Genomic DNA, 13634 nt, shown 5'->3' on the forward strand with positions numbered 1-13634 from the left:
CTAGACAGTTAATAAAATTCAACTAATTTTTCACATATTAGTAAGTGTGCCACATATAGATTCATTATTAGCTGTAAAAACAAATTGAGTTTGTTTTACTTAATGTAAACTTCAATTAAAACACATACACTATTAAATGTGCACTATTAAATTGCTTGCTTTCTCATCAGAAAAAAAAATGATAGTGTATCTCCAGCCATAAATAATACATTTACTGAAAATATATTGCAAGAATTTAGATAGAATGCTATGTAAAGAAATAAATGGCTCATGTTTAAGACATATCAGAGTGCTTACCTTATAAAGAATTGAGTCACAAACACAGAAAATGTCAATGATAACAGGATTTTCAAGTAAGGGAAGAAGATGGTCAGGCATTCCTTGCCAAAAGTGTAATAAAAAATGCTGGATCTAGTTGCAGAGTAAAAAGTACGTTAAGACTTTTTTCTTTAACATGAACTCATTAAGAACAGAACATGAAAGTATATATAATAGGGTCAATAAAGCATTCTTTGTCATTCTTACCTCTTCAAAGTTTCCATTAATTGCATTGTCCAGGATACACTGGCAGTGAGTTTTGTACATCATTATGAGCGTATCAACCTATTTCAAGGAAGAAAAAGCTTAACCAAAGCATCCTTTTAACACTGCCTTTACTTGTTAATTTGTTCAACACACATTTTTTAAAAGATTCTATTATGTACCAAGCAGTATGCTCAATGTTGAGGACTCAAAAATTAAGGCAAAATTCTTATTTCAAGGATCTTAGTGCCTTGTGAAGGGAGAAAAGCAAACAAATGGACAACTACAGTATAGTATGAAAAAGGTAATTTTTCAGAGTACTATGGACCAAAGTAACATCCTAGTTTTATGCCTACTAAAATATTAAATTTTAAAATTTAATTTTTAATTTAAATTTAAATTTTTTAAAATTAATTTTTGGGTAAATAAACATAAAGTAGTAAACAAACATAAAGTAGTAAAACTAGTAACAAAGATTTGGGTAAATAAACATAAAGTAGTAAAATACATCAAATCTTCACACAGTTTTATGAAGTGCATGCTTGCAGCAGTATGGCATAACGGTTTCAAATTTTGGCTCTGGAGTCAGCTCAACTTGGGTGCCCACCTTCACTGCACTACTTACCAGGTATGACTGCAAAAGTGGTTTTGTCTCTGAGCCCCCAAGCTTTTTAAGTAGGTAATAATAACATATTACTTACATGGTATTAAGAAAATCAAATAAAATAAGATGTGATACATATGGAACAGTGCCTGGCACCCAGTAAGACCTTACTAAACATTATCTGGAATTAGTAATAATACCAAATGATGCATTTTCAAAAAAAAGTTTCAAACATTGAATGTCTATTATGAAAAGTCTCTATTTTCAAGTTACCATGGATATTTGCATGGCATAGTTTAAAAAGTTTTAAATATATTCTAAAATTTGCAATAGGCTAAAACTAGATAATATTCTGGCAACTTAATAACATTCAAACTAAAACTTTTATTTTACATGTTAGAAATTTCCCTACCTGTTGCCAGTTATGAACTCTATATGAAAAAAAGCAATGTTTAGAGGTTGAATGTGTGAGCTTTGCCTTCAGATTACCTGGATTTCAATCTCAGCTCTAATTTGCCACTTACTAGTTATTACTAGTTACGTAACATTAGGCACACTACTTGATATTTATGTGCTTTAATTTCCTCATATCTAAAATTGACATGATAATAACCATAGCTATAAAATAGGGTTGCTAGGAAGACTAAATGAATTAACAAATATAAAGTGTTTGGAATAATCCATAGTACATATTAAGAAACTGATGGATATCAGCTATTTTGATTCCAATAGCATCTAGAGTAGTGGTGGTGATGGAGGTGTCCTATCCTAACCCTTTGCATTTCCCTTTATTCCCACAACCCAATACACATATCTCTGTGGTTTAGCTCAGAGCAGTATAACCATGACATGAACATTATTGATGCATTTGAAGGAGCTGTGCTGATTATAGAATACCTCTAGCAGGATATGTCACCATCAATGCAAGTGAGACTTGCTCTATATTTCAGGCAATGCTATTATATTTTCAGATTATTCCAAGTCATATGTTTAAAATGAGGATGAGTAAGACATGAAAGATGGAAGGGAAATCATAACTGTTGTCAAAAATTAACCCTTTCTGTATATATCCAAAAAAAGGAAATGAATATATCAAAAAGAGATATCCGCTCTCCCATGTTTATGGCAGCACTATTCACAATAGCCAACATATGGAATCAACCTAAGTGCTCATCAATGGATGAATGGATAAAGAAAATGTGGTATATACACAAGGGAATATAATTCATCCATAAAAAATAAAACCCTGTCATTTGCAGCAACATGGATAGAACTGGAGGGCATTATGTTAAGTAAAATAAGCCAAGCAGAGAAAGACAAATGTCACATGCTCTCACTCATATGTGGGACCTAAACAAGTGGATCTCATGAAGGTAAAGAGTAGACTGGTGGTTACCAGAGGTCGGAAAGAGGATGGGGAGAGGAAAATAATGAGAAGTTGATTAATGGGTACAAATACACAGTTTGATAGAAGAAATAAGATCTGGTGTTTGACAGATCTGTAGGGTGATTATAGCTTATAATAATCTGTTGTATATTCAAAGTAGCTAGAAGAGAACAAATGTTTCTAGCACAAAGAGAAGATAAATATTTAAGGTGATCAATAACCCAAATTACACTGATTTATCCGTATAAATTATATGAGCATATTAAATTATCACATGTGCCCTCAAAATATGTACATCTATTCTGTATCAATAAATTCTTTTAAAATTAATCATTTGAGCCCTGAAACCTATTAAAGTACAAGTAAGCCTTTATCTTCACAAGTATTTCTATTTGTTATAAAATTTATTGCTTTATATACAAATCATCAAAATTTTTAAAACTTACTGTTAGTATAATACTTAATTTGTTTATTTAATACTTACATAGTCTTAGGGCAATAAATTTTAATTCCAGTGTACTTTGCATCCTTTGTAAACATAATCTTAGTCAATTTTCTGAGAATAGACATTGTATTAGAGTGAGCAGGAGCAGAGGCAAGGCTTAGCTCCACTAAAGACAGTGAGCACATGGTGGGGGAGACAACTGCCTCGAGAGACACTATGAGCAGCAGGCCCCCGGCTTCAGTCAGTACCCTCACTGGGGTCAGCTTTTCACTGGGCAGTCTCCATTCTTTCGGCCTTAAAGAAGCAGGTGCTGGCTTGGCGCGGTGGCTCACGCCTGTAATCTCAATACTTTGGGAGGCTGAGGCAGGTGGATTACTTGAGGTCAGGAGTTCGAGAGGAGCCTGGCCAACATAGGGAAATCCCGTCTCTACTAAAAACACAAAAGTTAGCCAGGCATGGTGGCAGGCACTTGTAATCCCACCTACAGAAGCTGAGGCAGGAGAATCACTGAACCCGGGAGGCAAAGGTTGCCGTGAGCCGAGATCGCGCCACTGCACTCCAGCCTGGGCAACAGAGCAAGACATTGTCTCAAAAGGAAAAAGAAAAAGAAGCAGGTGCCTTAAGTGCTTGATTTTAGCCCCACCACACTTTCTAGGAACTGATAAGTTACCTGAGGAGCCTGGCTAATGGCAAAGAAGGTGACAGAGCTAAATTGTCCTCAAAAAAGAGTGTCAGTCCCTGGCTTTTATGATGGAGTCCACTGGGAATGAACGTAGAAACCAAGGGTTATAAAAGCACCTTGATACCTGAGAAATGATCTACAGACTAGTCTTTCAAATTGGCAGGTATGAACTTCCTTAGAGGCCAGCAGAGAAACATGAAATTCCCGGTAAACTATTGGAGCCTCTTTCTCACCTCTCCTTTCTTCTTTGTTGCTGGCCTTTTTGGTCCCCCTCTCTTTCTCACCAGGTATATTTACACCATAAACATCTTCACGATAAGTCTGCCTGGAAGCAATCCTCTCCACAAAAGTAACTCAATAAAACCCTCCCTCAGAAGACTGAGATCCCCCTGATTTCCACAGGAATCCTCACAAACTGCCACATGTTAACATTCACTGGGGGATTTTCAAATATGAAGTCATCATATCACACATTACATCTATAAGGTTAAAAGTATGTGATAAACTTGAGCAATGTAATGAGAGAGAACAGTCAGAAGTGAACATAGTTTGAGAGACTTCCTTGGATTTGGCATTTGAGAATTATCTTCAATACTTTGCCTATTCTTTTTTTAAGGGTATATTTTACTTTATTTTTTTTTTCCGACTTTTATTTTAGACTTACAGGGTACACACGCATGTTTGTTACATAAGTATACCAAGAGACGCTGAGGTTTGGAATACGAATGATCCAATTACCCAGATATTGAGCCTAGTATCCAACAGTTAGTTTTTCAACCCATTTCCCTCTTCCCCCTTCCCCAGCAGTAGTCCCCAGTGTCTACTGTTGCCATTTTATGACTAGGAATACCCAGTGCTTAGCTCTCACTTATAAGTGAGAACATGTAGTATTTAGTTTTCTTCTCCTGCATTAATTTGCTTATGTTAATGGCCTCCAGCTGCATCCATGTTGCTGCAAAAGACATGTTTTCATTTTTTTTAAAGAATATTTTGTCTATCCTTAACTAACAGAGTATGGCTGTCATAAAAATGAACCCTGTAAGTTACTATGCATCTCTACTTATATGCCAATAAACATTTTTTTAAATCAACGCGCTATCTTTACTTCATTTCTACAAAAAGCCCATCACTAAAGTAAAGCATCTGGACATTAATCACATTCCTCTATCTTTGTATCTCAGAAATATGAACTGACTCAATATACTATAAGAGATGTCTTCTTCAAATGCTAATGAAATGTGTACTTTGGCTGAAACAAAAATGTAGAAATAATTATGCTCTAATTTAATAATGGTCTCTGCTACTAAACAGCCAACAGATCCCTGACAAATGACTTTAGAAGTATAGAAATAGAAGATTTAGTTTACACTCTATTACATAAACATTGAAAAGTCATATTAAGAATTATTTATAAACTGAATCCCAATGAAAATGATTCTTTCTTAACTTTAAAAATAATGCAAATATAAGAGAACACACAATTTTAGAAGTAAGGAAAGTTCCTGCTCATCTAGCATAGTCCTTGCATTCATCTAGCATGTCCCTCAGTGCTAGGGACAGATTCTGTCCTAGAGAAATGCTTGATTACCATTTACTGAAATAAAATGGAGATAATTGAAAACATAAAACTTTTCATTGAAGAAAGTGTATGTGACAGACACATTCTAGTATTTTCTTCCTCAATAGAGCTTTAAATAAAAAATAATGTTTAGTTTTTAAGGTTTATTTTACCACCTTCTGATTACACACTATCATGGAGATGGTAAATAATTAATTGGAAGTGTTAATCAATGTTAACAAAAGTTTGCCTCTCCTATAAATCAGTCAATTATGTTTGATTATGAAGATTTCTGATTGCTTCCTGCAGTGCCATGAAATTCCCAGCAAATTGACATATGGAGCCAACATATCAGGAAATCAATAGAGAAGTATCTGTAATTGATACCTTGTCCTTAGAAATGCATCCTTGGTATACAAGGTGTTGAGCGCTGGGGAATTCTGGAAGAAGTGTTCCAGTTTTTGAGCTAAGCGAATATTTACGAGTGAAGCCACCCTATAATTTAGAAAAATGAAAACAAATACATCATTATCAACTATATGCTTCCAAAGTACTATTCTAGTAAAATACAAATCCATAAAATTAAATTCTTCTTTATCTTGCAAACCATGAGAACTTATGAGATTTGAGTAAACTGTTTCGATTGTGTAACTGAATAAATGAGACATGTCAGCCAAATGGTTTTCAAACCTTCAATAAATAGTTTCATAGTTAGAATATTTTTCCTATCACTTCAAATTTTAGCTTTGAATATTTGTCAGTTTTCACAACTTTTAGAAATTTAAGTACACATTTGCTAATGGCATAAGTTTAGGAAGATCTGCCTTTGGAACTATTGAAATTATTTTAACTATAAGAGGATCAGGAATTGTCAAATCCAACCTCCCTTTTTACAAATTAAGTAAATGAGATAATTGAGCATAAATTAATTTATTCAGTCTCAGAGGTAAGTACTACTAAAATTTTTATTGGAGTCTAACTTTCGATTCTCAAGCTAGTGCAATGGACTGTCCCACAAAAAGTTTCTTCTACCCTAAATTCAGGCATGTATTGTTCTTTCACATCTCTTGGGGAAAGCATACTCAAGCCATTTTCAGAAAATTAGAAAAGTGACAAATAACTTACAATGCTACTGTGCTGGTATACTTACAAGAAATCCAGACAGAAAGAACAAATGTATATTCATGACAGAACCGGAGCCTCAGCAAATCAGTCTCCCAGGCCATAACTGATTGTTCCTCCTCCCCAAACAAAATTTTAACAAACCAGATTGTAATCAAAAGTTTGGGGAAATAATGAAATTATGAATATAATAAAGGACATAAAGTGTCCCTGGCAAGGACAAAATTTGGTTCTTTCTCATAATTTTCTCACATTTATTTCTAGACTGTATGCCTTTATCTCTGTCATATTGAGGATGTTTAGTAGACAAAAACTTAATTACTGTCATAGACAGATTGGGTTCCCATCCTGTCTTTCTAGAACTTATATTGGTAGAGTCAAAGGAACTGGGAACATTTTTGAGTCCTTTAACCCCAGATATTTTAGAAGCCCTGATTTCTTGTTGACTTCTTTGATATAAGATTTAAATAAGCTTTATATTGAAAATAAAGTAGAAATTCATTTTTTAAAATGAGGTTTAAATTTTTAGCTTTATTTATCTCTTTTCAAGTATAGTTATTAATTTTTTAATTAATAACTTATTTAATAATTATCATAAACTGATATAATAGCACAGTTAATCCCAATCCACTCTATTTACTAATCTATCTTAATTTAAGAAATGCTTCAAAAACTTTCAATGCTTTGGTTTTCCAGTTATGAGCACCAATTATCATTGCACTGTCAAGGAATGTTACTGTCAATAAAAATAGGAAAAATAATATAGAAAACAAGAAAATAAATAATTTAATCCTTGAAGGAAGTTATATGACAAAATGGAAAACTAACATTTGTTGGATAAGCATAACAAAAATTTACCTAAATCTTAATTTTAGAAAAGTTTGCACTTTTCATATATTTTTTCTCTTGTGTGGAAAGTCGAGTTTTTTCATCTCAATATGTGATTTTGTGATATAGGAAAAGAGAAACAGAGAAATATAAACCCCAAAAATGACAATACACAGTATGATACTAAATTAAAGTAGGAATAAAAGAATACTCTTATTTCCATTAAAGAAATATAATTAGTAATCAAAAATATTTTTACAAAGAAAAAAATAGACTCAAAAGATTTTAACAGGTGACCTTTTATCAAGCATTCAGGAAACAGACAATTTCAAGCTTAACAGATTTTTTTCTGACAACAGAAAAAAAGGATAACTTCCCAATTCACTTGAAAACATATATGTCAAAACTAGACAAGAACAGAAAAAGAAAAATCATATTTCAATCTCACTTATTACTACACTTAAGACAATATTAAACAAAATATTAACAAACAAAATTAAGTAGTGTATAAGTACGATCATACTCAAGTTAGGTTTAAATTCATCATATTAACAACAAACAGGAGAATGCTGTATATTATACAATCATCTCAACTGATGCAGGAAAAAGAGTTTGTTTAAAATCCACTACCATTCATTAACCTCTCTCTCTCTTTCTCTTTCTTTCTCTCTCCCCCCCCCCCCCCCCCCCGTGTGTGTGTGTGTGCTAGAAACAGAGGAAAACTTAATTATTATACAAAGACTATCTATCAGAAGCCCACAGCAAATGTCTTACTTAGTGGCAAAATACTATAAAAATTCTCTGGAAAATCACAAACAAGATAAAGTTGCCTGCTCTCACCTTTTTTACTCAACACTATGCCAGAGTTTATAGCTAGAATAATAATGAACTCAAAAAAGTAATGACAGATTAAGTACCAAAAAGGAAGAGACAATATTAGCATTATTTGCTGCTGATGTAACTGATTTCACTGAAAAACTAAAACAAATTACACAAAAATTATGGTTAACAATAAAATTTTTTTTAGCAAAGTTGCTGAATCCAAGATCAATTTAAAAGTCAATTGCAACAACATGGATGAAACTAGAAAATACTGTGGCAAGTGAAATAAGCCAGGCACAGAAAGACAAATATCACATGTTCTCACTCATATATGGGAGATAAAAAATTTGATCACATGAAGTTAGAAAATAGAATAGTGGTTACAAGATGCTAGGAAGTGTAGTGGGTAATGGAGGATAATGAGGAGTTGATTAATGGTAATTACTTTAAATGTAAATGAATCAATCTCTCCAATTAGAGGACAGATATTGGCAGAATGGAGTTAGACAAAATAGACTCTAAATTTTAAAAGGTGTGCAAGAGACAAGGATATTATATATTAACAAAATTTTGACAAAGCAAAAAAGGTCTAACAATCATAACCCTTTATGTACCTAATAATAGGTATGTACAGATAACAGACAATAACAGATAATCAAAATATATGAATAAAAATTGACAAAATTAAAGGGAGAAATGAACTGTTTTACAATAATAGTTGGAGACTTTAACACCTCATTCTCAATAATGGACAGAACAACCAGACAGAAGTTAAGTAAGAATATAGAGGATGTGGCGGCACAATAAACCAACTAGATTGAACAAACGTATACAGAATAATCTACCCAACAACAACAGAATACACATTCTTTTCAAGGACACATGGACATCTTCCAGGATACACCATATGTTAGGCCACAAACTAAGTCTCAGTGAATTTGAAAAGATAGATGTCATACAATGTATCTTCTTCAATCAACATGGGATGAACTTGGAAATAAATAATAGCAAAAAAACTGGAAATTTTACAAATTTGTGGTAATTAACCAACATACTCAAAGAAAAGCTCCAGAGTTGGCTTCAGCAGTGAATTGCACCAAACATTTAAAGAGGAACTAATACCAATACATCTCAAAGTTTTCCCAGGAATTGAAGAGGAAGGAGTACTTTGTAACTTACTCTGTGAGGCCAATATTGCCCTGATACCAAAGTCTGACAAAGATATTCCAAGGCAAGAAAACTGCAGACCAATATCCCTTATGAACTTTGATGCAAAAACTCTCCACAAAATATTAGTAATCCAAATTCCACAGCATATTAATAGGATTATACACCATAAATAAGTGAGATTTATTTCTGGAATGCAAGGATGGTTCAATATATAAAAATCAATAAATGTATTACATCACATTAATGGAATAAAAAAATGATAATCTCATTAGGTACAGAAAAAGTATTTGAAAAAATTCCATATCCTTTCATGATAATAATACTCAACAAACCAGCCATATAGAAAAACCACCTCAATATAATAAAAGTTATTTATGAGAAGTCTATAGAAAACATCATACTTAATGGTGAAAAACCAAAAGCTTTTCCTCTAAGATCAGGAACAAAGCAAGTCTGCTTTCATCACTTCTACTCAACATGGTACTAGAAGTCTTAGCTAGAGTAGTTAGGCAAACAGAAAATTAAAATTAAAAAAACAAGGCATCCAAATTGAAAAGGAAGAAGTAAAAAATCTCTATTCACAGATGATATAATTTTATATGTAGAAAACCCTAAAAATGACACACACACACACACACACACACAACTAATAAATGGATTCAACAAAGTAGCAGGATTCAAAGTCAGCATGCAAAAACTAGTTGCATTTCTATTCACTAATAGTGAACAGCCTGAAAAGAAAATTAAGAAAACAATTTCATCTACAATAGCATCATAAAGAATAAAATACTTTAAAACTAATTTGACCAAGGAAGTGAAAGACTTGTACAATAAAAACTACATAAAAGAGCTGAAAGAAATTAAAGAAGACATAAATAAATAAACATTCTATTCTCATGGATTAGAAGAATTAATATTTAAGATAGCAATACTAGGCCGGGTGCGGTGGCTCAAGCCTGTAATCCCAGCACTTTGGGAGGCCAAGACAGGCGGATCACGAGGTCAGGAGATCGAGACCATCCTGGCCAACATGGTGAAACCCCGTCTCTACTGAAAAAAATACAAAAAACTAGCCGGGCGAGGTGGCGGGCGCCTGTAGTCCCAGCTACTCGGGAGGCTGAGGCAGGAGAATGGTGTAAACCCGGGAAGCAGAGCTTGCAGTGAGCTGAGATCTGGCCACTGCACTCCAGCCTGGGCGACAGAGCGAGACTCCGTCTCAAAAAAAAAAAAAAAAAAAAAAAGATAGCAATACTGCCTAGAGTGAGATATAGATTCAATGCAATTCTAGTGACAGTTTTTTCAGAAAAAGAAAAATCCATCCTAAAAATATCTGTGGAATCTCAAGGGACCCTGGGTAGCCAAACAATCTTGAAAACGAAGAGCAAAGTCAGAGAAGACTTCCTGATTTCAAAACGTACTATAAAGTTACAGTAATCAAAACAATATGGTACTGTCATGAAGACAGACACAGAGACCAATGGAATAGAATAGAGAGGCCAGTAACAAACTCTCATAGATATGGTAAAATAATTTTTGATAGGGGTACCAAACCATTCAATGGGGAAAGAACAGTCCTATTAACACAGGGTGCTGGGAAAACTGGATGTCTACATTCAAAGGAATAAAGTCAGACCTTTACCTAACACCATATACAAAAATTAACCAAAAATGAATCAAATATCTAAATGTAGGAGCTAAAACTATAAAAATTTTAGAAGGAAACATAGAGTAAAAGATTCATGACATGTGATTTGGAAAAAAAATTTTGTATATGACACTAAAACACAGGCAACAACAAAAAATAGACAAATTGTACTTCATAAAAAAGGCTCGTGCCTATAATGCCAGCACTTTGGGAGGCTGAGGTGGACAGATCATGAGGTCAAGAGTCGAGACCATCCTGGCCAACATGATGAAACCCCATCTCTACTAAAAATACAAAAATTAGCTGGGCATGGTGGCACGCACCTGTAGTCCCAGCTACTTGAGAGGCTGAGGCAGGAGAATCGCTTTAACCTGGGAGGCAGAGGTTGTAGTGAGCCGAGACTATACCACTGCACTCCAGCCTGGTGACAGAGTGAGACTCTGCCCCCCCCCCAAAAAAAAGAAACACTTTTGTTCATAAAAGTTATGCATGTAACTGTACATGACACTATGATCAGAATAGAAAGGCAATGTATGGAATGAGAGAAAATATTTGCAAATCATGTTTCATAAGGGATTAATATACAGAATATATTGAGAACTCCTAAAACTTAACAACATAAAAGTAAACAAAAGGATTCATACTGGGCAAAGGACTTGATATACACTTCTCCAGAGAAGATATATGAATGACTAGCAAATGCATTAAAATATGCTCAATGTTACCATTATTAGGGAAATGCAGATCAAACCCTAAATGAGATACCACATCACACCCACTGGGATGGCTACTATAAACACAAAAACACACATAAATACACACAGCAAAAATAACAAATGTTGTCAAGGATGTGAAAAAATTGGAATCCTTGTGCATTGTTGGTGAGAATGTAACCTAGTACAGCTGCTATGTAAAACAGTTTGGTTTTACATAGCAAAATTAAATTAAAAATTTTAATTAAATTACATTTTAATTTTAATAATTAAATTTAATCAAAAAATTTAATCAAAATTAAAAATAGAATTACTATATGACCCAGTAATTCTACTTCTGGGTATATAGCCAAAAAAATTATAGCAGGATCTCAAAGAGATATTTGTACAACCACATTCATAGCAGCATTAGTCAGTATAGCTTAAACGTGGAAGCAAGCCACATGTCCATCGACAGATGAATGGATTAGCAAAATGTGGTACTGTATATACATACAATGGAATATCATTCAGCCTTAAAAGGGAATGATGTTCTGACATATGCTACAACATGGATGAACCTTGAGTACATTATGGTAAGTGAAATAAGTCAGTCACCAGAAGACAAATACTGTATGATTCTACTTAAAGAGGATTCTAGAGTAGTAGAAATCATAGAGACAGAAAGTAGAATGGTAGTGGCCAGGCACATGGTAGAGGGAAGATGGGAGTTTTGTTCAATGAGTAGAGAGTTTCAGTCTTGCAAGATGAAAGAGTTCTGAAGGTGGTTGGTGGTGATGGTTACACAATGATACCAATGTACTTAATACCACAAAACTGTAAACTCAAAAATGGCTGAGATAGTATATTTTACATGTAGTTTACCACAATAAAAAATATGAACAAAAACCAATTACAAATGAAATAACTTAAATGTTCAGAGCAACTTTATGCTTTCAAGTTTATAGAGAATATTATTATAATCTTGGAATACACATAACTTTTTAAAAAACAAGATCTAAAAAGCACTAACCATAAAATAAAAAAAATCTTCATCAAAAGATACAATAGAGTATTGAGTCATGTCACTAACAGGAAGAAGTTATTTACAACACATAACTTACAGGATATTAGTATCCAGAACATATAAAGAACTCTTAAGGATTAAAAATTGAAAATAAAAAATGATATGATTTGAGCAAACATTTCACAGAAGAGAATTGGCCAATAAAAATCCAAAAATACATTCTAGCTCATCAGTTGTTAAAAACAATTTCCAAATAAAAAACACAGACACGATTTTACACCTACAAGACTGGCAAAAACTAAAATGTCATTTAATACTAAGCGTAAGAATAGGTACAAAAGTAATGATCACACACAGCTGGAGAGACAGGAGTTGATACAACCACTCTGGAAAATAATTTCAGCTTTACTAGTAAAGTTAAAGATGAGTATATCTTAGGACCTGGAATTCCACTCCTATAGATGTGTACCTGGAGAACTGCTTGTGTCACCATTGTTTTTCAGGCAAAAAAAAAAAAAAAAAAAAAAAAAAAAAGCCCCATCCACAATGGAATGAATAAATGCATTGGGATAGTTTCCTACAATGGAATATTATACAGGAGTACAAATAAATTAGAACTTCATATACTGGCATTAAAGAATCACAAAACCTAGCATTGAATGAAAGCAGAAAGTCACAGGGAAAACAAGGAACCTCTTTTTATGTAGGATATAACTGGGCAAATAATAAACAATATGTTGTTGAGAGATCTATTTGTAAGTGGCAAACTTTATAGAAAAACAAACAGTAACACCGTATTCTGGAGAGTGGTAACTTCTGATAAGTAGGAATGAAAAAGTGATTGAAGTGGGTGCACAGAGGACTTCTCTCTTTTCAGTTATGAGAAAGGGCTTGAGTTTTCAAATTATGATTATTTTTAAAATTCTATGCATGTGTTTGTGTATTTGGGTGAGTATGGGTGTTGTGAATAATACATTTCCCAATAAAAAATGTTAGCATGCTAAAGAAACACATATTAAGAAATAAAGTATGTAACTTTAATTCTAATACTTTTAAAAACTCTCATATTGGTAAATAATAGTTTTGTGTAATCAAAGCTAGCAATATGTGCAACATCAACAAGGGGCAAA

The 13634-nt window shown here is 33.3% G+C and overlaps 1 protein-coding gene across 1 annotated transcript in view; it reads right to left on the minus strand.

Moving 5' to 3' along the window:
• Positions 1–13634, minus strand: part of RFX6 (regulatory factor X6) — a 55534-nt gene that overhangs the window by 15880 nt on the left and 26020 nt on the right. Inside the window, exons 7-9 of the mRNA XM_050786608.1 lie at positions 5586–5693; positions 526–603; positions 298–411 (exon numbers count right to left, since the gene is read on the minus strand). Of these exons, the coding sequence (XP_050642565.1) occupies positions 298–411; positions 526–603; positions 5586–5693 (300 nt within the window). The remainder of the gene's footprint in view (positions 1–297; positions 412–525; positions 604–5585; positions 5694–13634) is intronic.

Source organism: Macaca thibetana, chromosome 4 (genome assembly GCF_024542745.1).
Source record: "Macaca thibetana thibetana isolate TM-01 chromosome 4, ASM2454274v1, whole genome shotgun sequence".
Taxonomy (NCBI): domain Eukaryota; kingdom Metazoa; phylum Chordata; class Mammalia; order Primates; family Cercopithecidae; genus Macaca; species Macaca thibetana.